Below are 27,162 nucleotides of genomic sequence, written 5' to 3'. Positions count from 1 at the left end.
GTGTCAGCGTACTCAGGACAAATTGGACAACTTTTGGGGTCCAATTTCTCCTGTTACCCTTGGGAAAATAAAAAAAATGGGGACTAAAAGATGATGTTTGTGGAAAAAATACGATTTTTTTATTTTCACGCCCGGGCGTTATAAACTTCTGTGAAGCCCTTGGGGGTTCAAAGTTCTCACCACACATCTAGATAAGTTCCTTGGGGGGTCTAGATTCCAAAATGGTGTCATGTGTGGGGGGTTTCCACTGTTTTGGTACATCAGGGGTTTTCCAATCGCGACATGGTGTCCGATCTCAATTCTAGCCAAAAACGTCAAATGGCGCTGCTTCCCTTCCGAGCTCTGCTATGCGCCCAAATAGTCATTTACACCCACATATGGGGTATCAGCGTACTCAGGACAAATTGCACAATAACTTTTATGGTCCTGTTACCCTTGGAAAAATAAAAATTGGGGGTGAAAAGATCATTTTTGTGGAAAAATATGATTTTTTAATTGTACCTCTGTACGTTATAAACTTCTGTGAAGCCCTTGTGGGTTCAAAGTTCTCACCACATATCTAGATAAGTTCCTTGGGCGGTCTAGTTTCCAAAATGGGGTCACTTGGGGGGGTTTCCACTGTTTAGGTACATCAGGGGCTCTCCAAACGCGACATGGCGTCCGATCTGAATTCCAGCCAATTTTGCATTGAAAAAGTCAAACGGTGCTCCTTCCCTACTGAGGCCTGCCATGCGCCGAAACAGTGGTTCCCCCCCACATATCAGGTATCAGCATACTCAGGACAAATTGCACAATAACTTTTGCAGTCCAATTTCTCCTGTTACCCTTGGTAAAATAAAGAAAATTGAACCTGAAGTATTTTTTTTGTGAAAAAAAGTTAAATGTTCATTTTTTTTTTAAATATTCAAAAAATTCCTGTGACGCACCTAAAGCGTTAATAAACTTCTTGAATGTGGTTTTAAGCACCTTAAGGGGTGCAGTTTTTAGAATGGTGTCTCTTTTGGGTATTTTCTATCATATAGACCCCTCAAAGTGGCTTCAAATGTGATGTGGTCCCTAAAAATAAAATGGTGTTGCAAAAATGAGAAATCGCTGGTCAATTTTTAACCCTTATAACTTCCTAACAAAAAAAAATTTTGGTTCCAAAATTGTGCTGATGTAAAGTAAACATGTGGGAAATGTTATTTATTAAGTTTTTTGTGTGCCGTATCGCTGTGATTTAAGGGCATAAAAATTCAAAGTTGGAAAATTGCGAAATTTTCAAAATTTTCGCCAAATTTCCGTTTTTTTCACAAATAAACGCAAGTTATTTGAATGAAATTTTACCACTAACATGAAGTACAATATGTCACGAGAAAACATTGTCAGAATCACCGGGATCCATGGAAGCGTTTCAGAGTTATGACCTCATAAAGGGACAGTGGTCAGAATTGTAAAAATTGGCCCGGGAGTTAACGTGCAAACCACCCTTGGTAGTGAAGGGGTTAAGAAGATCCAAATTTGGTTAAAATGATTTCAACATTCTGAATATAAAAAAAGACTTCTCCCCTATGTGACATCTCTGATGTTTATTAACAGTTGATTTCCAAGTAAAATATTTCCCACATTAAGAAAATGAAAAAGGCTTCTCCTCTGTGTGACTGCTCAGATGTCTAACAAGATATGCTTTCCAGTTAAAACATTTCCCACATTTTGAACAGGAAAAAAGCTTCTTCCCTGTGTGACTGCTCTGATGTCTAACAAGATGCTCTTTCCAATTAAAACATTTCCCACATTCGGAACAGGAAAAAGGCTTCTCCCCTTTGTGGACTCTCTGGTGGCTATCAAGAACCGGTTTCTGATTAAAACCTTTACCACATTCTGAACAGGAAAAAGGCTTCTTCCCTGTGTGAGTTCTCTAGTGGTGATCCAAATCTGATTTCTGATTAAAACATTTCATACATTCTGAACATGAAAAGTGCTTTTCTCCTGTGTGAGTTCTCTGGTGGCGATCAAGATGCACTTTTTGGTTAAAAAATTTCCTACATTCTGAACATGAAAAAGGCTTCTCCCCTGTGTGGGTTCTCTGGTGCCGGACACAATCTGATTTATTGTTGAAACATTTCCCACATACTGAACAGCAAAAAGGCTTCTCCCCTGTGTGAGTTCTCTGGTGGTTAACAAAATGTGATTTATGTGCAAAACATTTCCCACATTCTGAACATGAAAAAGGCTTCTCCCCTGTGTGACTGCTCTGATGTCTAACAAGATGCTCTTTCCAATTAAAACATTTCCCACATTCGGAACAGGAAAAAGGCTTCTCCCCTGTGTGACCTCTCTGGTGGCTATCAAGAACCGATTTCCGGTTAAAACATTTACCACATTTTGAACAGGAAAAAGGCTTCTTCCCTGTGTGAGTTCTCTGGTGGCGATCCAAATCTGATTTCTGATTAAAACATTTCATACATTCTGAACATGAAAAGTGCTTTTCTCCTGTGTGAGTTCTCTGGTGGCGATCAAGATGCACTTTTTGGTTAAAAAATTTCCTACATTCTGAACATGAAAAAGGCTTCTCCCCTGTGTGGGTTCTCTGGTGCCGGACACAATCTGATTTATTGTTGAAACATTTCCCACATACTGAACAGCAAAAAGGCTTCTCCCCTGTGTGAGTTCTCTGGTGGTTAACAAAATGTGATTTATGTGCAAAACATTTCCCACATTCTGAACATGAAAAAGGCTTCTCCCCTGTGTGACTGCTCTGATGTCTAACAAGATGCTCTTTCCAATTAAAACATTTCCCACATTCGGAACAGGAAAAAGGCTTCTCCCCTGTGTGACCTCTCTGGTGGCTATCAAGAACCGATTTCCGGTTAAAACATTTACCACATTTTGAACAGGAAAAAGGCTTCTTCCCTGTGTGAGTTCTCTGGTGGCGATCCAAATCTGATTTCTGATTAAAACATTTCATACATTCTGAACATGAAAAGTGCTTTTCTCCTGTGTGAGTTCTCTGGTGGCGATCAAGATGCACTTTTTGGTTAAAAAATTTCCTACATTCTGAACATGAAAAAGGCTTCTCCCCTGTGTGGGTTCTCTGGTGCCGGACACAATCTGATTTATTGTTAAAACATTTCCCACATTCTGAACAGGAAAAAGGCTTCTCCCCTGTGTGAGTTCTCTGGTGGCTATCAAGAATCGATTTCCGGATAAAACATTTCCCACATTCTGAACATGAAAAAGGCTTCTCCCCTGTGTGTCTTCTTAGATGCAAAACAAGATTACATTTCTTGGTAAAATATTTCCCACATTCTGAACAGGAAAAAGGCTTCTCCACTGTGTGAGTTCTTTGGTGTTTAACAAAATGTGATTTCAGTGTAAAATATTTCCCACATTCTGAACATGAAAATGACTTCTTCGCTTTAGGAGCAGTTTGCTTTTTAATGCCTCTTTTGTGACTTTCATTTTCCTTAGTAGTCGGTAATGAATCAGAAGATGGGACCTGTTTCATAGGATCAGATGACAGATCTTTGCTGTGAATGGATGATAGTATATCGGGAGTAACACCAATCACTTCAGTTGTATCTTGTAGGATCTCAAGATCATCAGATTTAAAAACTGAAGATGTAAGCTGTCCCTCTGATCTGCTGGTACAGTCTGCTAAGATAAAAACAATATTATTTTTTAATAAAATATCCTTGAGTTTTATATTTTTGAACATTTCTACTTAAATTGTCCATAAAAATGGCAAGCTATGTAAAAAACTTTATTTATCAAGACAATGACAGTTGACAGTCTAATAGAAAACCTTGTTGGATGAACCAGTAGTGTGTGGTGTTCAACTGTTTGTTCATTCTGCCTCCCAAATACGGAATAAAAAGAAACCAATCAATGTTATGTAATTGAAAATAATACTAATTCTCATCTCACAAAAAACAAGTCCCCACTCAGGTCCATCATCTGTCAATGGAAAAACAGCGGTTCCCACACTATTAGTGGCTCAAAGGCTGTTGAAAAGCAACAAGGTTTCTAGAAACCAATCCAACAATATACAATCTCACTTCTGAGTCTTGCAGTGTGCTCAAACAACATTTAGGATCCCTGTATTTAGCAATATTATAGTGAGAAGAAACCACTTAATTTGCGGTGTGTGTCTCCTGGAGCACAATCTGGGCACTTTGTGTTGGGTAATAAAATGGCAAATGTGAAATTTTCACTCTCCAACATCAACTGCATGTTAATTTCTGGAAAGTGGCTGTGGAGTCAAAATATTCACTTCTCCTATAGATTATAACCCTCAGTGAATTAATTTATAAAATGGAATCACTTTATGGGGATTTCAACTATTCTGTTTTTCTGTCATTTAGTTATATTAGGGCTTCTGCATATGGTGAGTCCAATCTCATCTGGGATCTGTTCCTGTTGTCCAGCTGGAGTAATCTGCTCCCTACTTCAGCCGACTGGAAAGTACCGCACCCTACTAAAGCTCAAAGCATATGGCCGGAATCTGCCAGATACAGCGTTGCTCTCCTCTGGTTCAGTCCTCTGTACTCAGTTCGTGGCTTGTGTATTTGTTTCCTGTTGTGACCGTGGCCCATTTACTGACTACTCTTGTGTCTTCTGATTCTGTCCTTCTGGTTCTGACCCAGATACCTGGCTATTCTTCTTACTATCTAATACCACAGAGTAGCAGGTAACACCATGGTCCAAGCCTAGGGGTCCCAGTGTAAGTCCAGATCCATGTAAGGGTGTTAAAGGGCCATGAGCAAGGCAATCCTTGAGGTATGGAAAGTAGAGAAGATAGTACCAAGCATGTTCATGGTGGACATCTCTTGAGTTGCCAGGTGACCAAGAACAGTGCTCCCAATACATTGTGTCTGCAAACTATTCCTGCAAAATCTGCATTCAAATAGCTAAATGGCGCTCCTTCCCTTCTGAACACTGCCATGTGCACAGACAGTAGTGTACAACCATATATAGAGTATTGTGCAAAGTTGGAAAATAACTTGCAAGATCCATTTGTTTTCTATTATCCTTTGTGAAGAATTCCAAAGTTATCACCACATAAAGTGACACGTCAGATTTTAAAAATGGGGCCTGATTAGGAACACAAAACTGGCTGCGGGAAGAGGTTAAATCAGAGTATTTTGGACACTAACTAATGCAATAAAAAACTGTGACTTGTGACTATAGACAATAACACATCTACTGAAATGATCAAACCCAACAGTCTTCATCAGTAATAAATGAGTAACTAGTGGTGAAACCTCTCTAGGGTAACTAGAGTATGGGGCCCGGTGACTTCACAATCTAAACTATCGTAAGGTCCAAAATTTTCTGTCAGATGAGTTTCAAGAAGAAATATTACACATTTAAAGAGAACTGTGTATAACAGTGCAGAGCTGAGATGTCTTAAAGTGAACCTGTCAGCAGGATTGTGCACAGTAATCTACAGACAGTGTCAGGTCAGGGCTGTTATACTGATTATAATGAGACCTGGTGATGAAATCCGCCTTGTGGTTCTTGTTTAATCTGTATTTGTAGTTTTCAGCTAATGAGATTCTCGTGCTCTGGGGCGGGGCTGTGGGTGGACTGTGGGCGGGGCTTTATGTGGTGCTTTCATTACATATGCATCTGTATTGGCTTATGACAGGTTACTGATCCCTCAGTGACCTGCCCCCCATTTTTACATAATGCATATAATAGCGATGATATTATTGCTGATAATGCCTATAATATTGTGGCTACTGTGAGGCTTAGAAAAAAATTACATCCAGAAAAATGTCAACGGCGATGGCGGCGCCTGCGCAGTAGAATCTATAAGTAACAGATAGATGCTACTGGATAAGCGCCGCCGGTGTCATTTTGATGGATGTATTTTTTTTCTCAGCCTCACAATAGACACAATATTATAGGCATTATCAATAATAATATCAACACTATTGTATGCATTATGTAAACTAGGGGGCAGGTCACTGACGGATCAGTAACCTGTCATAAGCCAACACAGATGAATAGCAGAGCACCACATAGAGCCCCACCCACGGCCCTGCCCACAGCCCCACACCAGAGCACGAGAATCTCAATAATTGAAAACTACAAATAAAGATTAAACAACAACCACAAGACGGATTTCTTCAATCCAGGTAACTATGTAATCAGTATAAAGACGCTGACCTGACACTGTCTGTTGGTTACTGTGTACAATCCTTCTGACAGATTCACTTTAAATTTAGATCTTAGGCATTTGGAAGAAGCGATGGAGAGCTTTTTTTTAAGACTATCAGGGAGTTACAGACTCACATAAGTGGCACAGGACAATCCCACCACAATCAAACTATCATACAGAACGAACAGGTAAAAAAGACATAAATATGAAGGGAGAACACCAACACTAAACCAGAGCTGCACTCATTTATGGTGGACTATTGGAGCTACTGTGAGTCCTGACCAGAAGAGTAGAGAAAGTATTAGTGCTCCGAATTTCTTAGGATTGAAAACATAATGGAATTTATGACGTGGAGTGAATCCATGAAACCAGGGCTCGAGCCATGCCAACACATCTCCTGCAGGCGTGAATAAATAAATCTCATAGTCCTTTTTTAGAAAGGCAAAGTCACTTCAATACTGAGCTCAACATATTCCACAAGAAGGTATATCATGTGGAAAAAACAGAGAAAATATTGATTGTTAAAAAATGATTCTTTATTAAATATTATTAAAAGGAGAACTTAAAAAGACAGGGCAAAAGGCCTCCAAAAAAAAAAAAAGAAAGGGGGATAGGCTGCGGCAAAACAGTATAAAATGATGTAAAAAAATAATAATACACACACAATAATAACCCTGTGGATTGAAATATAAATACAAAAATGGTTCTTGCAAGCAAAACTAATAATAATAATAATTCCTGCCAGAGTCAGTGCACCATAGTAGATGACAATGAACACATTGCTTGTTACTACTAGGTTTTGCCAAAAAGGCAATATTGCACGTTGCCCGTACAGCTGTGGAAAAAGTAGATGGAAATTTACATCTACTTTTTCCACAGCTGTACGGGCAACGTGCAATATTGCCTTTTTGGCAAAACCTAGTAGTAACAAGCAATGTGTTCATTGTCATCTACTATGGTGCACTGACTCTGGCAGGAATTATTATTATTAGTTTTGCATGCAAGAACCATTTTTGTATTTATATTTCAATCCACAGGGTTATTATTGTGTGTGTATTATTATTTTTTTACATCATTTTATACTGTTTTGCCGCAGCCTATCCCCCTTTCTTTTTTTTTTTTTGGAGGCCTTTTGCCCTGTCTTTTTAAGTTCTCCTTTTAATAATATTTAATAAAGAATCATTTTTTAACAATCAATATTTTCTCTTTTTTTCCACATGATATACCTTCTTGTGGAATATGTTGAGCTCAGGTGTGAATAAATGTATATCACGGCCATCAGCCATGCACAGCTTAGAGATATATCATGGCTCAGGTATAAAGGGTTTATGCAGTTTATCACAATCCTCCTTGAAATTTGTTCGTTTTAATACAAATTGAAAAGTCAGGATAAAGGGAAACTCTGTTGTTATTGTACAGAAATTCACACTTGGCCTCATTGCACATTTAAGTCCCCTTTCACAGGTCAGTGTCTCCGGTATGTGTGGTGACAGTTTTCTCACGTACCGGAGACAATGACACACGTAGACCCATTCAAATGAATGGGTCTATGTACATGTGTGTGTTTTTTCACGGACCGTGTGTCCTTGTGCAAAACACGCAGACATGTCTGTTTTCTCATGGACACACAGACTGCAACACCTGCCGCACATGTGTACATGGAGGGCAGTAAACGGACAGCCACCGGGGAAGTAGCGCTACTATAAGCTACTGTTCCCCGGCGGCTGGTGCTGAACGCGTCTGTCATTATTCTCCCTTGCTCTGCCAGCGAGCGGGGAGAATGAATGAGTGAAAAACCAGACATGGGTTCCCCCCCTTTCTTTAATAAACCAACCAGACAAAACTTACAGATGCGGGCTGCTATTCTCAGGCTGGTAAGCGGCCATGGATTTTGGCCCTCTCAAGCCTAAAAACAGCAGCCCGCAGCTGCCCAGAAAAGATGCGCCAATTCGGGTGCTTTTCCCAGTTCTTCCCACTTGCCCTGTAGTGGTGGCAAGTGGGGTAATGGGGGGTTAATTGTAAGGTGACATTAAGCCCAGCTTAGTAATGGAGAGGTGTCAATAAGACACCTATTCCTTACTAATCCTATAGTACTGAAAGTGTTAAATAAACACACACACCTACAAAAAAGTATTTTAATGAAATAAAACCAAAAACACAGTTTCCCATCTTTATTATACTCCTAATGCAGGCAACGCCCTCGATCTCCTGAAAAAAAATTCAGCATTCAGTCCCTCGCTGTAATCTATATCTGGGGGGTTAATAAGTTTACAACCGGAGCGGTGCTAATGCGATCGCCCCGGCTGTAAACTACTAGGGAATGAATGAGAAGCAGCGGGTGCAGGCTCAGTAACTAGCGGTGACATTACTGAGCCTGCACTCGCTGCTGGCCTGAACTCCTATGACCTCAGTACCGTGAGAAATTGCAAGTGATGAGGTTACGGCAGTACAAGCTCTGCCCCAGTGACCTCATCACTTCTATTCTCCCATGGTACAAAGGTCACAGGAGTTCAGTTTCAAATTCATTCACTCTCCTCTACTCATGCTGATCGCGGCAGAGGAAGGAAAGCCGGCTTCAGCACCAGCAGCCGGGGAACAGTGCTTACTGTAGTGCTGTTCACCAGTGACCGTCCATGTGGTCCTGATGCGTAACACGGATGCCACATGTACTACACATACGGACACACGGACACTGATATCTCCGGTACCATTTTTTCCTGTACCGGAAATATCAGGACGTGTGAAACCACCCTAATGTTGTTGATCATAAAAGCGAAGTTTGCCCAGAAAGACTGGACCTGGTCTTGTAGGGACCATATGAGACATTCAGCAGCACAGAAGGGAGAGAAGGTAGATTCATCCAATAAGATATCAGGGATCTAGGAAGCCAACAGCATCATTACCCTCCGCTTTCTCTTACAGACCAATCATAATACCTTTCTTCAAGTCATTTTCTATCTTTTCAGCGCATTCTACATACGCTGTCTTCTGGCTTTGTAGTTTACAGATCTGGGCAGGTAACCGTCAGAGTCTTCTAATCCCAAAGGATAGGTGGATCTTCCAAGTGGTAAGTTCTATAGAAAAGGGCTTTCAATGTCCAAAGTCATTAGAACAGTTTTGGGTGGAAGAGAATGTTGTAGTTGGGAGAGAAAATGGTGAACATAGTAATACAGCCGAACTACACCACCGATAAAGCAGCCATAGACAGTGACTGAGAAGAATCTGTGACTTTGCTTTTAGCGGTTACTACTCACCTGGGTAGTCATATGTAGGAATCTCCTCTTTACACCGCTCATCACCCCTCACATATGTCTCTGTAGTATTAATATGGGTCAGATCTTCACCCTGAAACAAATATTGTAAAAGTCACAGACAGATGGAGAAGTCACATCTATGATCAGCTCTAATCCTGCCATCTCCACCGTTCTTATTACACAAGTATAAAACATAAAATACTGGTGGATAAAACAAGACTGAGCACAAGACCTTCACAGCTGTCTACACATCATAGGGGAGATCTCATGACACCTTCTCTCCATCTACCTGATGATCCTGAGGAACATTGGGATCTTCTTGTTTATAGTCCTGCAAAAGAAGAGGACGGGGACATCTCTCTGGTGTTGTCCTCTTACTGGATAGATCTGGAGGAAACACATACAGGGACTGAATTCATTCTTTACATGCAGATAATTAGAGGCCGTGTGTATTTAGTCCTGTCTATTACCTGGTGATGTGAGGGGCTGGGGAACCTCCATCATGACATCCTTGTACAGATCTTTGTGACCTTCTAAATACTCCCACTCCTCCATGGAGAAATAGATAGCGACATCCTGACACCTTAGAGGAACCTGACACATACAATGATACCGTCATCCCCTGATCCCTCCATAGCGTTACTGTATAATGTCCCAGCATTCCCAGCACTGTCACCTCTCCAGTCAGCAGCTCAATCATCTTGTAGGTGAGCTCTAGGATCTCCTGGTGATTGATGCCCTCATACATCAGGGGGTGAGGTGGAGGCCCCGTGATTGGGCTCAGGGGTCTTCCCTCAGACACAGGGTCCTGACAGCGCTCACTAGAGGTCTTCTTCACTACTGTGTAATCCTGGTTATGGAGAGACACATTAATAAATCTCACTACAGACATTTCCAGAGTCCTCACCTCTCCAGTTCTGTCCATCTGTTATTCCCATAGATAAGAATGATGTAATGTGACGTCATCAGAATCTCTCACCTCTCCAGTAAGCCGGAAGAGGATCTCTAGAGTGAGGTGTATTATCCTCTCCGCCATCTTGTCTCTGTCCATATCCATCTTTGATGGGTAAATCAGGAAAATTCTCTTACGTAGAAGATCTTCACTGAGAGGATCCGATATTGTAGAGACCTGAATGAGAAGATGAGCTGATGTAACATCATAAAAATCCTGTGTAATATTACAATTACTGGAGATAATAAGGGAAACATATGAGGAGATTTATTATTTTACAATATTTAGTTTTCTTCTTTACATCTACTAATAAAACCTATATATTTAGGCCACAGACAACAAGCAGTTTCTCCCTCGGAGTCGGCAGCTGAATACGTTTCTCATAGACTCATCTTCCATAACGCTAATTCTCGTCTCATTTGAGTGGTAGAACAAAAATCAACTTCCTAGACACCACCATAAAAATCCAAAATGGTTCATTCCAAACATCAGTGTATCGGAAACCAATTGACCGTCCCACATACCTCAAATGGGACAGCTTCCATCCTAAACACATTAAAAAGTCCATTGTCTACAGCCAGGCCCTCAGATATAACCATTATCTGTTCCAGTCCCAAGAACAGGGATGAACACCTAATCCAGCTTAAAATGTCATTTTTACATCAAGGTTACCATCCCACCTCCATTGATGATCAGATCGTTAGGGCCACAAGGATCTCTAGAAGCAGGCCCGGATTAGTAATATAACCAACCGGGCATTTTCCCGCTGGACCACTTTCATGTGGGCCGCGGGTGGCAGCGCCCACTCATCTGGCCGCTTGCCAGCTGATGCGGCCACTGGCCTGGCTGTTGTTCCTTCCACCAGCTTTTTCTATCCCGCACTGCAGGGAGATAAGCCGCCACGCACCCCATCCTCGCCCTACCTTGAGACCTCCACCCAGCCACTCACAGCGTCGCTTGCCTGCTCTCTTCTCTGTACACAGGACCTGTGATGAGGTCACAGGAGGGGAGGAGTCAGGGGTCACATGATCAGGAATCTGTGTCCAGACCCCTGATCAAGTGACCCCTGACTCCTCCCCTCCTGTGACCTCATCACAGGTCCTGTGCACACTGCCCTGCCTCTTGGTGTCTGCCGAATTCTGCTGTGCTGGTTGTCATGGTGCTGGATGAGGTAAGTATGTGTGGGGTCAGGAGAGGTTTACAGGGTAGATGTAGCAGTGCTGTGTGTGTATGAGGTGTACGGAGCGGAGCCGCGTGTGTACGAGGTGTACGGATCGGAGCTGGATGTGTACGAGGTGTACGGAGAGGAGCCGTGTATGTATGAGGTGTACAGAACGGAGCCGCGTGTGTACGAGGTGTACGGAGAGGAGCCACGCGTGTACGAGGTGTACGGAGCGGAGCCGTGTGTGTACGGAGCGGAGCCAAGTGTGTACGAGGTGTACGGAGCGGAGCCATGTGTGTACGAGGTGTACGGAGTGGAGCTGCGTGTGTACAAGGTGTACGGAGTGGAGCCGCGTGTGTACGAGGTGTACGGAGAGAAGCCGCGTGTGTATGAGGTGTACGGAGAGAAGCCGTGTGTGTGTACGAGGTGTACGGAGCGGAGCCGTGTGTGTATGAGGTGTACGGAGAGAAGCCGTGTGTGTACGAGGTGTACGGAGCTGAGCCGTGTGTGTACGAGGTGTACGGAGAAAAGCCCTGTGTGTACGGGGTGTACGGAGTGGAGCCGCGTGTGTACGAGGTGTACGGAGAGAAGCCGTGTGTGTACGAGGTGTACGGAGCTGAGCCGTGTGTATACGAGGTGTACGGAGCAGAGTCGTGTGCGTACGAGGTGTACAGAGCAGAGCCACGTGTGTACGAGGTGTACGGAGAGAAGCCTTGTGTGTATGAGGTGTACGGAGAGGAGCCGTGTGTGTACGAGGTGTACGGAGCAGAGCCGCGTGTGTACGAGGTGTACGGAGAGAAGCCGCGTGTGTACGAGGTGTACGGAGAGGAGCCGCGTGTGTACGAGGTGTACGGAGAGGAGCCGCGTGTTTACAAGGTGTACGGAGAGGAGCCGCAAGTGTAAGAGGTGTACGGAGAGGAGCCGTGTATGTACAAGGTGTACGGACCGGAGCCGTGTGTGTACGAGGTGTACGGAGCGGAGCCGCGTGTGTATGGGGTATACGGAGCGGAGCCGTGTGTGTGCGGAGTGGAGCCATATGTGTACGGGATGTACGGAGCAGAGCCAAGTGTGTACGAAGCATACAAAGTGGGCTTTTCCCACGGACACAGGAGTACACGGCGGAGCCCCGAGGAGCATTTTAAAACTCACACATGACGTTCCACCAGAAGTGATATGCTGGAAGCTGACCGGAAATGAGATAATTTCATGAGGAGATTGTGACCGAACTAGGAATGCTTCAGGTCCATCACCATGTCCTCCTCCGACAGCGCGGACAGCGGGATCGCCTTGGAATCAGGGATGCCGGCCATTTGAGCAGATCATGATATGTCCTGCATCGGGAGGCTCAGGTGGGTACTACAATGGTAGCAGGGCTGCTATAGTATCTTTATAGAATCTTTATTTCTTTCTCTCTTTTTCTTTCTTTCTCTTTCTTTCTCTGTTCTTTCTTTCTCATTCTCTGTTCTGTCTTTCCCTCATTTTCTCTCTCTCATCTTTCTTTTTTCTTTCTCTCTCTGTTCTTTTTTTCCCCTTTTTCCTTCTTTTCCTTTCCTCTTTCTTTCTCTGTTCTTTCTTTCTTTTCTTTACTTCTTTCTTTCTCTCTGTTGTTTCTCTGTCTCTCTCTGTTCTTTCTTTCCCCTCTTTCTTTCTCTCTCTGTTCTTTCTTCTTTCTCTCTCTCTCTTTTCTCTCTTCCTTAGTGCCAGTCAGTGTGCCCATAATGCCAGCCACTGTGCCCTCAGTACCAGTCAGTGTGATCAGCAGTGCTAAATGGGTGCGGCTGGGCGTGGACATGGGTGTGACTAGTTGCAAAATGGATGTGGCCGGGGCGTGGCCTAAAATTTCCCTTCTTCAAAAGTTGGGAGGTATGATAGGGGCGGCTATGACCAGGGGGTCTGGTTGCCCAATGGATAGCAGTTCTGCCAGGAATTCTGTCACCGTGCGTACAAAAGGGGACAGAGCTTTGGGAGGAGTACTGTACCTAAAAGCAATAAATAGAACTGAGCTGAAATACTGGGCACAGCTGTGACTACATGTTATATAGTCGTGTTAATCTCTCACTTCTTGTAACCTACAAGTGTACAAAGATATTATATAGTCACCATGTGACTAGTGGCCCTGTGTAACTTCAAATGCCAGGGCTGAATTTTAGTCCCAGTCCGCCCCTGCCTATAAGTCAAGTACTTTAATACAGAAAAAAAGAGGAAAATCATCGTGTACCTCTGGTAGTGACCTACAACCCACTGCTTGAAATACTGAGAAAAATGGTTAAGAAACTTCACCATATCCTACACAAGGATGACCGGTTAAAAACACTATTCAAAGACCCCCCTTGCTATGTTACAGACAACCTCCCAATCTAAGAAACATCATTATCCAAAGCTCAATGCCCTCAGATTCACCAAGAGGAACATATCCTTGCAATGGGAGAAGATGCAAAACCTGCATTCATATAGAGACCAAAGACAAAATCCAAATCCCCAACACACAGCAGGACTGTAAGATCCCTGGGACATTCACATGTTCCCCTTCCAATGTGGTGTATTTAATTCTATGCAATATATGTCCTGTGGCTGTGGGTGGCCTCTATGTTGGAGAAACAGGACAGAGACTGAGAGCAAGGATGAGGTATCATCGTCATACAATTACAGACAAAAAACCCATTTACCTGTGGCTAAACATTTCTGTGATCCAGGACACAACATAGACAATATGAAAGTTGTCATTTTAAAAGGCAATTTTAAAGGGAACCTGTCACCCCCTGCAGGCGTTTTTTAAGTAAAAGAGCCACCTTGTGCAGCACTAATGCTGCATTCTGTCAAGGTGGTTCCTTTATTGAGCGTCCCTTCCACCGCCGAAATAATCGTTTTTAAAATTGGTCAGACATACCTGATATTTGTCAGGGGGGCAGGTCTTTCCCCCTCTGACAGAGACGCCTCACATACGTCAGTCATGTCCTGCTTTTGAATTTGGCGCCGCCTCCTCAGCGTTCATTTCTTTTTCTGGTGCCTGCTGCACCGCTGCCCTCCTTAGCTCCGTCCCTACTGGTCACATGGTGCTGACGTCATCACAGGTCCTGCTTGCACCCACTGCTCTGGTGAGCTCCACCCCTACTGGACACATGGTGCTGACATCATTACAGGTCCTGCTGCACCACTGAAAGAATATTACAGCGCAGGTGCAAGAAAAAGAAATGAACGCTGCACCTGCACTGTAATATTCTTTCAGTGGTGCAGCAGGACCTGTGATGACATCAGCACCATGTGTCCAGTAGGGGCGGAGGTCAGCAGAGCAGTGGGTGCAAGCAGGACCTGTGATGACGTCAGCACCTTGTGACTAGTAGGGGCAGAGCTAAGCAGGGCAGCGGTGCAGCAGGCACCAGAAAAAGAAATGAACGCTGAGGAGGCAGCGCCAAATTCAAAAGCTGGACATGACTGACGTATGTGAGGCTATGTGTCCAGGAGGGAAAGCCCTACCCGCCTGACAAATATCAGGTATGTCTGACCAATTTTAAAATTGATTATTTCGGCGGTGGAAGGGACGCTAAATAAAAGAGCCACCTTGACAGAATGCAGCATTTGTGCTGCACAAGGTGGCTCTTTTACTTACAAACGCCTGCAGGGGGTGACAGGTGCCTTTTAAATCACAGAAACATTGCAGGGTGTGGGAATACAAATTCATTGCAATCTTTGATTCTATTCAAACAGGACTCGATCTGTCAGGAGGTTTTATGGCCCATTACCATATCTGCACTATTTCCTCCAAATAGCACTTTGATCTCACAGAACTTTCACACCACCTATCTAATCTTACCTAATTAAGGATTCTCTCTTCAAGGTCATTGTTTGTTTATTGAAATGTCCATGTATCACACCATGCATGTGCTCTCCACTGTATATAAATAAGGTTTCTTCAAATATTTTGTTTTTTAGCCTGATGAAGAGACATAAGTTGTCTCAAAAGCTTGCTTTGTAACATCATTCACTATTATTTGTTAGCCATTAAAAGGTATCATACCCACACGAAAATAAGTATGTGACACACTGCTGATTTTGCAAGTTTTCCCACCTACAAAGAATGGCGAGGTCTGGAATTTTAGGCACACTTCACCTGTGAGAGACCAAGAATTTTGGCTCTCACAGACCTGTTAGTTTTTTTTAAGAAGCCAACTACTCATTACTTGTATTAATTGCACATGTTTAAACTCGTTAGCTGTATAGAAGACACCTGTCCACACAATCACACTCCCAACCTCTCCACAATGGCTAAAACCAAAGAGCTGTCTAAGGGCAATGGGGACAAAATTGTAGACCAGCACAAGACTGGGATGAGCTACAGGACAATAGGCAAGCAGCTTGGTGAGAAGGCATCCATGCAAGATCTCGCCTCGTGGGGTAAGGATGATTCTGATCAAGGTCAGGAATCAGTCCAGAACTACACGGGAGGAACTGGTCAATGACTTGAAGAAATCTGATACCACAGTCTCAAACATTACTGTTAGTAATACACCACACTGTCATGGATTAAAATCCTGCATGGCACGCAAGGTTCCCCTTTTCGCGCCAGCAGGCCACGTCCAGGCACATTTGAAGGACACCAGTGACCATCTGGATGAACCAGTGGAGGCATGGGAAAGGTCATGTGGTAAGATGAGACCAAAAGAGAACTTTTTGGTATCAACTCCATACGCTATGTGTGGAGGAACAAGAAGGATGAGTATAACCCCGAAAACACCATCCCAACTATGGAGCATTGTAAGGTAAACATTATACTTTGAGGGTGATATTCTGCAAAGGGAACAGGATGACTGCACCGAATTGAAGAAAGGATGGATGGGGTCATGTATCAGAAGATTTTGGCCAACAGCCTCCTTCCCTCAGTAAGAGCATTGAAGATGGGTCAAGGCGGGTCTTCGAACAGAACAATGACCCGAAACACACAGACAAGGCAACTAAGGAGTGGCTACTAAAGAATTCAAAGGTCCTGGAGTGGCCTAGCCAGTCTACAGACCTGAACCCAACAGAAAATCTTTGGAGGGAGCTGAAACTCAATGTTACCAAGAGACAGCTCCGAAAACTGAAATATCTGGAGAAGATCTGTATGGAGGAGTGGGCCAAAAATCCTGCTTTTCTATTGTATCAAATACTTATTCATACAATAAAATTCAATTTAATCACCGTATTTAAAATCATATAATGTGATTTTCTGTTTTTCATTGTTAGATTCTGTCTCTCACAGTTTAAGTATTCATACAATAAAAATTACAGACCTCTCCATTCTTTGTAGGTGGGAAAACTTGGAAAATCTGCAGTGTGTCACATACTTATTTTCCCTACTGTAACCTAAGAATATTTGTTCTCCAAGAATCAAATAGCGCTCTTTCCCTCCCAAGTCTCGCCGTGTGGGTATGAAGTTCTGTACAGTCACATATGGGGTAATGCCACATTCATCTGAAATTGTCTGACAAATTTTGGTGCCATTTTTACCTATTTCCCCTTGTATAAAGGTAAAAAAAAAGGCTAAAACAATTTTTTTTTGTGGTAAAATGCAATTATTTCTTCATTGCCCAAAAGGTATAAAATTATGGTACAAAGCTGTACTAATTAAGAGATGGAGTTTGTAGAATGGGGTCTCTTATCGGAGGGTTCTGCTGTTCTGGGACTCTGATAATGTGACATGGCCCCCTCAACCCATAAGAGCAAAATCGGCACTGTAATACTTCGCTCCTTCCCTTCTGAGCCTTGCACTGTGCCTCAAAAGTAGTTTTCGCCCACTTATGGGGCATTGGTGCACTCAGGAGAAATTGTGGAACAAATTGTTTCTGTTTTCTCCCATTTTCCCTTTGATAATTCCAGACTTGGGGACAGAGCAACAATTTAGTGGAAACAATGGTCGCATCTCATGTACTCCGCTCAGTGTTATACCATTCTGTGACTCCCTGAGGGTTAGGAATACTCACTGCCCCCGAGATGAGTCCCCCAGAGGTGGAGGGTGTAACATGGGGTCACTTGTGGGGTCTCTGCTGTTGGCTTGTCAGGGGCTCTTCACACGAGACATGGCGTCCGCAATCTATTCCAGCCACAATGGCGTCCCTTCCCTTCCGAGCCTATGGGGCAGCAGCGCACTCAGGAGACATTGCACAGCACAGTGTATGGGGTCATTGCTCCTCTTACCTTTATGAAAAGGCAAAGTAACATTTTTGTGAGGAAAACAGTTAAATTGTCATTTTTTCCTTCCACATTGCTTAAATTCCTGTCACACTATCCGAATTCAGATATTGTCCTGTCAGGAGAATACAGGGAATAAAGGGTTAATAGGACTCACAGGAGGAACCAGTCCAGAAAGGAGAAGATCCAGCGAATGTCTGCCACATGTATGGCTGCTCTGTGCGCAGAGGACCTGTGATGAGGTCACAGGAGGGGAGGAGTCAGGGGTCACATGATCAGCGGCCTCAGTGTATGTAGGGCTCTGCTGCGCTCCCCATAATCAGCTGCATGTGTCGCGGCTGAGTGATATCACAGCACATGTATGGAGGGTCTGTGTGTTGTGACGGTCACACAGCGACACATGCAGCTGATTATCGGGAGCGCTCCAAGGATCCGGGTTCCCACAGCAGCTATCCGGTAAGTGCTATTAGCGATTCTAATAACGACTTCTCTGAGGATACTCGCTCATCTCTAGTAATAACAGCGCAAAGAAATTCACCGAACTTTACATTAAGTTTAATAGCAAAATCCTTTTAAATATTGAGCACCAACTGGATCATGGGCGGACGTGCCACCTGTGCGGCTGCACCAGGGCAAAGAGGCTCCGGGGGGCCCCTGCAGGGCGGCTAATAATGAGGGCAATCTGGCCCATTTCTATGGGCCCAAGGCTCCAGGGGACTCCTGGCCAGATTGCCCTCATATGCGGCGGGCAGGGAGCGATCACAGCAGCTCCACTGCCTACAATAGAAAATAGCAGTAGAGTGGAGCTGCAGGGATCTGTCCTGCTTCCTGCCCGGCGCCAGCGCTTCCTGTCTCTGATACAGACAGCAGCGCCGATGGAAGGCGTTGCTGGATGATGTTATTCAGCGGCCGGCTGTGCCAGAGAGAGGAAGCAGCTGGAGGCAGTGATGCTGCGGCTGCGGGAGAGCATGCGGACAGGTGAGAGGTGCTGTGTATGTGCTTTTTTGTATATACGTGTGTTGTGTGTGTAGAGATGAGTGGTGATGTGTGTGTGTGCACAGCGCTGTGGAATGTGCAGAATGTGTAGAGAAGTGAATGGTGCTGTGTGTGTGTAGGTGGAGGAGAAGGCAATGATGGGGGTGATGGGGAGAAGGCAATGATGGGGAGAAGGTGGTGATGGAGAAGGCAATGTTGGGAGTGATGGGGAGAAGGCAATGATGGAGATAGTGATGGAGGAGAAAATGATGTAAGTGGTGGAATGGGCAAGGATGGGGATGTGGGGGAGGAGGAAATGATGGAGGTGGTGGAAAGGGCAATGATGGGGTGGGGGAGAAGGCAATGATGGAGATGGGGAGAAGGGAATGATGGTGGTAGTGGAAAAGACAATGATGAGAGTGGTGGGGAAGGAGGCAATGATGGGGTGGTGGAGGAGAATGCAATGATGGAGGTGGTGGAAAGGGCAATGATGGGGTGGTGGGGGAGTATGCAATGATGGAGGTGGTGGAATGGGTAATGATGGAGTGGGAGTGAGAGTGGGGGGGGAGAGACAATGATGGGGTGGTGGGGGAGGTGGAAATGATGGAGGTCGTGGAATGGGCAATGATGGGGTGGCAGGGGAGAAAGCAATGATAGTGGTGAGGAAGAAAGCAATGATGGAGGTGGTGAAGAGGGCAATGATGGGGTGGGGGAGAGTACAATAATGGGATGCGGGGGGAGGAGAACAATGGGGATGTGAGGGATTGGGATGGGAGGAAGGGGGACTTATAATGGACTTAGGAAAGGGGGAGGTGGAGTAAGACATTTTTATTGCTTATGTCTTACACAGTCCCATTGTATATAGTGTACGTACTTATGTATAACACAGTCCATTAGTATATAGTGTTGTGAGTTCATTTTCCCCTTCACTACTGAGGCCCGAGGAACTCCCTCTTCTGGTAAAGAAAGGTAGTGAGCCTGATTATCAGACACCTAAGTCTGATGATGATGACTGGCTGAGTGGACTTACTGACTGGATATAAGGCTGCCGACGCCCTTCTGCCCTGCGGGTGATTTCTCTGTGGGATCCTTGGAGACCAGTCTGAATTCCTGCTCTTCTAAAGCTAAGTTCTCTGCTCGGCTTTTTGCATTTGTGCTTGACTTTGTTTTGCTTTGTTTTTCTGGATTTCTGCCATTCCCTGCCTGGGTGTGCTGAATTCCTTTAGCTCTTTCTTCTGAAAATACCTGAGTGCTGATTTAGTTTTTGAAGCCTAGCTGCTTCAGGGTCTTTTTCCATATCAGCTTGTTGGCTTATGTCTTTGATAGGGTTTTGGCAGATTGCAGACAGCAACCTTCCTTTCCTTTTCTGTTTAGTTAGCTTGGGCCCCATCGTTTGCTCAGCCTATCTTTCTATCTGTGTGAGTGTTTTTTCATCTTGCTTCACCGTCATTATATGTTGGGGGCTGCCTTTTACTTTGGGGTCTGCTCTGGGGCACTTTAGATTTCCTTTTCTGTCTTTAGGCTATTTAGCTCTCCGGCTGTGATCGAGGGGTCTAGGGCATCGTAGGAACCCCCCACGGCTACTGCTAGTTGTGTTGATCGGTTCAGGGGTCTGCAATCTGATAGTTGCCAACTTCTCTGGTTTTCTGGACGTAGCTTCTATTTTTGTGTCTGCCTCCTACGGTGACTCAATCATAACAATATAGTGTACGTACTTATTATGTATAAAACGGTCCCTTAGTATATAGTGTAATCACTAATTCTGTATAACACCATCCTTAGTTACATAGTTTCCTCTTTTATTATGTATAACACAGTCCCTTATTACGTACCATCCTCTCTAGTTATATAAGGTGCCATCTCTTATTATATAGCCTCCTCTGCTGTTATGTACAGTGCTTTCTCTTAGGCTAGGTTCACATTTGCGGTTGAGTCTGCAGCGTATCGTCCGCAACCATGAATGCATGCAAAAACGTATGTAAACGCAGGGAAATGCAGCGTTTTTAGCCGCATCATCTTACGCAAGACGGCATAAAAACGCAGCATTTGTACGCATTTGCACATGTTTTTGAATGCGTTTGTATTTTTTATGCGCAAGTTTTCCATAGGGAAAAATTTTTCCAGGAGACTTTCTGGAACACAAGTCACGCCCAATGGTTGTGTCTCATTGGGATTACGTTATATAGACCCTTGTAGAGCTGAAATCCGCAGATTTTGAGGCTGTGTGCTGCATGAAGATGGATATTCACAAGGAGAGTTTCTATTTTAAACTGGATTTGGATATCAAATTGTTTCTTGCCTTTGCTTATGAGCAAGAAAGGAAAAGATAAAAATGGAGAAGACGGAGTCCGTGTGAGTATACACGGATGTCTCAAGAGAGCTTCAGGGATTTGCTGGGATGTGTAGAAGGAGCCATCAGCAGACAGGACATCCAGCTCTGTAGAGCTGTAGGGTCAGTGGGCCAAGCTGGGGGGTGGTCCCTCTCTTACCGCTATGTCAGGCAAACCAATTTCAACACTTATAACAAGAAAAACATTTTCCTTTACTCTGGACGCAAACTGTCCCAATTACACCGTTATGCAGATAGCGAATTCCCAATAGTCCAAGCCATCTCCTGATGGCTGGTAGCAAGGGACCCCACAGCCGTGGAGCTCAGAGGATGCAAGAAGTGTCTCTAAAATCCTTTCTGCAAGTTAGTATATACGAGCCGTCCCGGGGATCGTGCAGCCGCCATGCCAGCCTCTCCCCTCTCATGGAGCAAGTTCCAGACTTCCTGCTCCCTGGCCTTCTTCTTCTTTATAACTTCTGCGACCCAAACAGAGGGTCCGGTACGAGCCCTGGAGTCCGGTGGGCGGGACTTAACCGAGGGTGACGGCGGGGCAGAGGCGGCTGATGATGTCAGCAGCCCAGCAGCCCCTGGGGCTGGGTGGCGGGCAGGGACAGCCGTATTTCTCGTAGATTGGGCCACAGGGCCTGACACATAGGCCGCAGCCGGCTCCAATGCCGGCATAGCCGCATCCGCGGGGTAGACCGCACCCGGAGTTCCAGACGGAGCTGGAGTAACTGCCGATTCCGGGAATGAGGTCGCGGCGGGGCTGGCCTCCAGGCTCAGGGGCTCCACGGGGAGGCTTCCCGGTGATGTCTTTGGCGGCCTCTCCTGTAGGGTCCGCAACCGCCCTTCTTCTCCGCCTGAGATCTGGAAGACTGTCCATAACTCCCAGCGGGACTCGATCTCCAGACGCCATCATCACTCCAGGCGCCCGAGGCCTCCTGGCACATATCGTTTCACCAGGGGTACGTTGGAGGGGGCCCCAGTCCATCCGGAACAATGGCAAACACCCGGACCTCTCTCCTGCGTTGGAGTAATACCGCCATCTTGGGCAGAAACAGCTGCTGCCTTGGATCCTCTGCAAGCAACGCTGATCCGCCACAGCGTCCCAATTTGTAATCCTCAGGTCAGTAATTGATAGTCCACTGGTGTTTATAATCCAAAATAGAGCGGTCCAAGTTTTTCTCAGTCCTTCAGACGCAGGCCTGCCTAAGAAGATAGCGTATTAGCGGCTGCGATCCTGCCAAGTGTAGGGTCAGTGGGCCGAGCTGGGGGGTGGTCCCTCTCTTACCGCGCAGAGACGAAACAGAGACAAGATGGAAGCCAATTCTGGGTGCAACAAGTCCAAGTTTATTTTCACTCGCCGTCCACCTGACGGCCTCAGCAGCACACCGCACTTCCTTCACCTCACGGCCCTCCGCTTCCAGGGCCGCTTTCCACACCGTACTTTTACACTGGGGACGTGTATGCATACACCGTCCCCTCTGCACTCTTCGACTCTCCTGACAGGTCCGTCACTGTGGCCGCCTTAGGCTAGTTTCACACTTGCTTTTTTTTGCAGCGCGTTTTTCCCGCAAAAAAACGCATTGAAAAAACGCATACAAAAGCATACAACTGCTGCGTTTTTTTCAAGCATTTTTATGAGCATGCATGAAAAAAACGCAGCGTTTTTATGCGTTTGTATGCGTTTTTAGTGCGTTTTTACCGCGTTTGCGGTTTTTTCCAACATTAGGTGGCCCCTCACACTAACCCAAACCATGACTTTGCTAACCCTAACCCTAACCCTAACCCTTAACCAAATCATACTTAACCCTAACCCAAACCCTAAACCCTAACTAACCCTAACCCTAACCCTGACCCTAACCCTAACCCTGACCCTAACCCTAACCCTAACCCTGACCCTAACCCTAACCCTAACCCTGACCCTAACCCTTAACCAAATCATACTTAACCCTAACCCAAACCCTAAACCCTAACTAACCCTAACCCTAACCCTAACCCTGACCCTAACCCTGACCCTGACCCTAACCCTAACCCTGACCCTAACCCTAACCCTGACCCTGACCCTAACCCTGACCCTAACCCTAACCCTGACCCTAACCCTAACCCTGACCCTAACCCTTAACAAAACCATACTTAACCCTAACCCTAACCCTGACCATAACCCTAACCCTAACCCTGACCCTAAACCTAACCCTAACCCTAACCCTGACCCTAACCCTTAACCAAACCATACTTAACCCTAATCCTGACCCTAACCCTGACCCTAACCCTTAACAAAACCATACTTAACCCTAACCCTAACCCTAACACTAACCCTAACCCTGACCCTAGCCCTAACCCTAACCCTGACCCTAACCCTTAACCAAACCATACTTAACCCTAATCCTGACCCTAACCCTGACCCTAACCCTTAACAAAACCATACTTAACCCTAACCCTGACCCTAACCCTAACCCTAACCCTGACCCTAACCCTAACCCTGACCCTAACCCTTAACCAAACCATACTTAACCCTAATCCTGACCCTAACCCTGACCCTAACCCTTAACCAAACCATACTTAACCCTAACCCTGACCCAAACCCCAACCCTAACCCTGACCCTGACCCTAACCCTAACCCTAAACCCCCTTAACTAACCCTAACTCTAACCCAAACCCCTAAATTCCATGGTTAAAAAAAAAAAACGCATATGCAAAAAAACGCATACATGAGCATGCCAGTGCGCACATATGCGCATCCATAGGCTATAATGGCCATTTTTAGCGCAAAACGTGCGCATATGTGCGCATGCGCTTTTTTGCAGGGCCAAAAAATGCAACATGCTGCGTCTGGAAAATACAAACGCACACCCCAAAAAAACGCAGCGCATGAAAATCGCATACATGCGCTTACAAGCGCGCAGGTATGCGCACCCATGTTAAATATAGGGGAAAAAACGCATGCGCACATATGCGTTTTTTTCCAGCGCTAAAAAACGCAAATGTGAAACCAGCCTTAGGCCCATAAACCAACAGCACTTCCACTGATCAGTCGTCGTGTCCAACACTGTGTCCCACACCCGGTGTCTCGTCTCTTCTGCAGTTCTTCCTGTCAGGACCACCCCCCTGACGTTCTCTCTCCTCAGTCCCCCTGTTACGGTTTTCCTCACAGCGCACAGACTGTCGTAGTCCTCCTGTCACCTGAGCGCCCTCTGGGGACTGGAATCTTCTGGAACCCTCCCTCAGTATTTATATCATTCCCGGTTCCCTGTAACTCCGCCCCCCATGACCAACGGTTTCCTAGCCCTAAGCTGCTGTCAAGTCCTTTTCCTCACACTCCCCCCTGCCACCTTGTGGTCACCCAGGGTACTGCCTATCACTTTTACTGCCCAGCTGTTATCCATCTGTTATAACTGACAAGTACGTCTGTCCGTCAGGTCACTGTCCCTACAGAGCTATCCCAGCTGAGGAACATCTGCTGGTGACACTAAGGTACGTAGTACTTAAAAATAAACTCACGGCTGTCATAATTATTATTGTTCTGCAATGTCATTAATTAATTTTTATTTTTTTTTGCAAAACCCCTTGTCGTAAATATTATTATTGCTAATATTTATTTCTTTCTCTGTTAGGCTCTCTCCGGTATCCAGGAATTTGCCAATCATCGCTCCATTTCCAGTTCCAGGTTGGTCTTTCCACCCTTTCTGGGATCGCTGCAGACGCTTGCCAGGCTTTGTGGAACTTCGTCATAAATTTATCCCCTACCCACAATAGAAATATGGCAGGAAACTGCGGAAAAATTCTGGGAAATGTGTAATTTCCCCAGCTGTTTAGGAGCAGTGGATGGGAAATATATTCGGATTAGTAAACCGGCTCTAAGTGGATCCGAGTACTTTAACTATAAAACATACTTTTCTATAGTGCTGATGGCCATTGCAGCTGCAGACTGTAGATTTATTGCCATGGACATTGGTTCTTTTGGCCGTGGAAATGACTCCCAGACCTTTAAATACTCGGACATGGGCCAAAGGTTGTATAGCAATACTTTTAGTTTCCCCTTCCCACGACCTCTTCCCAACACTTAAGGCCCGCCAATGCCATTTGTTGGGGTTGGTGATGAGGCCTTTCAGATGTGTGGAAAACTACTCAAGCCATACTCCAGTTGGGACTTGAACCACACAAAAAGGATTTTCAATTACCGACTGACCAGGGCACGAAGAACTGTTGAGTGTGCCTTTGGTATTTTTGTATCTAAATGGCGCATTTTAGGGACAGCTATTAATCTCAAAATTCAGACAGTCGATGAGGTGGTCAAGGCGTGTGTGGTTCTCCACAACTACATAATGGCTAAAGAGCGGCCAACCTTTGAACGTGATGAACCTGTTGCTAACCCATTGGCAGATTACCATCTTCACCCTCTGAGGACAACAAGGGAAGTTGCCCAAATAAGGGATACATTTGCGGACTATTTTGTTTCTGAGATTGGACGTGTGGCATGGCAAGATGCAATGGTTTAATGTTGACATTTTATGTAATGTTATGGCCAGTTGCACAGGTGATACGTTGCTTAATAGAAAATTCCTGGGTACCATCGGCCGAGGTGAAAGTTGAAGTCCTCAAAATATTTTTACAAGCTATAGAATTCCCACAAGGAAAACATCCCTGTAGTGGGCCTCGGGAATTAAAAGGATTTTTTATGGCTGTGACTGTGAACCAAAATATCAGCCAAATTTTGACTTCTTCTGGCTGTCATTAAGGGATGATTTGGTAGGAAACTGGCTAATGTGGGTTCAGTCTGTAAGATATTCCAGTGGCGCTTGAGACATTCTCTCATAGTTGCCCATTCCCCATTAAATGTAGATAGAAATTTAATTTGATCGTGTGCTTTTTTATCTATACATTGGAGTTGTAAGAGTGTCGCATGGTGACTTCTTTTGGCTCCATTGTAGCCCTACCTGATGCACCTATTACTATACCCTCGGGTATGGAATCTCTCCCTGAGATCTCCTGCCTGATGTTCAAATTTATCTTCAGATGTACAAATTCGCCTCATCCTAAGAAATTGACCCTAATGGTAGCATGAAGATGGCAAGAATCTGCATGTAACAATGAGTTGGCCGAGGTGGGCTTTCGATAGACATCAGTCAGCAATTGCAGATGTTCATCCACTGATGTTTTAATGTCCAGAAAGTCCAGCTCGGTCCTACTGGATATATAAGGCAATTTGATATTGAATGGATTAGAGTTCAAACCATCCATAAAATGTTGTAGCTGTAACACTGTGGCCACGGTGCAGGGTTATGAGTCGGTGTTCATTTACTCCCGGATACACTCACATCTGATTTCATATAAGGGAGTAATCTTCACACTGATCCCCCTTCTCTTTCATTATTGATCAGTATATAATGGGACTCGTATCTAAGTATTAGACTTGTACATTGCTTTACTAGCTCCGGTCAGCATTGTAGGATATTAGCAACCAATATACTGCATTTACCATCAGTGATACGTCTGGTGCTCGTGGTTATTATTTTTGGGTTTACATGTCACTTACTTGTCCTTATATTCATTATCTCTTTCTGATCAAGAAACCCCCTTTTTTTCTATATTTCATATATGTGTGTTTATTATTAATTGTGAAATTAAAATTTATACATTTTACTACATAGCTCAGACTCAGGTTCTCTTTTTATACAACTGAAAAATAAAGTGCAGAAAAATACATATAAATAAATGTAAGGTATTAGTCGATATTTTGGCCAAGATATACAAGCTCGCAACCCACGTCAAGGGAACTCATGCTTGCAAATCCTAACACTAAACAACAAAGCAACTAAAAGAAGACCTAAATTCCTCCAAAAATTTTCAAAACCCAACAGAAGAAAGGCAGATGGCGGTAACACAGGTGCAAAAATTCTGATGAAACATCCACTCTCAGCCTACTAAGTGGTTGTTTCATCTGTATTTTTGCACCTATGTTACCACCATCTCAACTATATGGGTCCGCTGCATTGTCTGGAGGCCTGGGCAGGTAAACATCGCTGCCTTCCTTCTGCTTGGTTTTGAAAATTTTTGGAGGATTTTCAGTCCTCTTTTAGTTGCTTAGAGAAAAAAGAACCTATAATAATAAATAATATATTTTATTTCTATAGCGCCGACATATTCCGCAGCACTTTGCATTTCAGAGGGGACTTGTAC

At 44.7% G+C, this 27,162-nt stretch overlaps 1 protein-coding gene and 1 long non-coding RNA gene across 2 annotated transcripts in view; one reads left to right on the top strand and one right to left on the bottom strand.

Moving 5' to 3' along the window:
- Positions 1 to 1,553: 1,553 nt before the first annotated feature.
- The window catches only part of LOC141059313 (uncharacterized), a 120,323-nt gene continuing 94,714 nt past the window's right edge, over positions 1,554 to 27,162 (bottom strand). Inside the window, 1 exon segment of the mRNA XM_073555640.1 lies at positions 1,554 to 3,396. Coding sequence (XP_073411741.1) covers positions 1,607 to 3,396 — 1,790 coding nt within the window. The 3' untranslated portion in view covers positions 1,554 to 1,606.
- On the top strand, positions 17,963 to 26,632 carry LOC141059315 (uncharacterized). Its single transcript, XR_012222413.1, has 2 exons — positions 17,963 to 18,134; positions 24,597 to 26,632. It is a non-coding gene; the product is annotated as an uncharacterized lncRNA (long non-coding RNA).

The sequence above is a fragment of the Dendrobates tinctorius genome, unplaced genomic scaffold (genome assembly GCF_039654945.1).
Source record: "Dendrobates tinctorius isolate UK_male_01 unplaced genomic scaffold, ASM3965494v1 ptg000226l, whole genome shotgun sequence".
NCBI lineage: Eukaryota > Metazoa > Chordata > Amphibia > Anura > Dendrobatidae > Dendrobates > Dendrobates tinctorius.
This window is presented reverse-complemented; position numbering and strand designations above follow the sequence as displayed.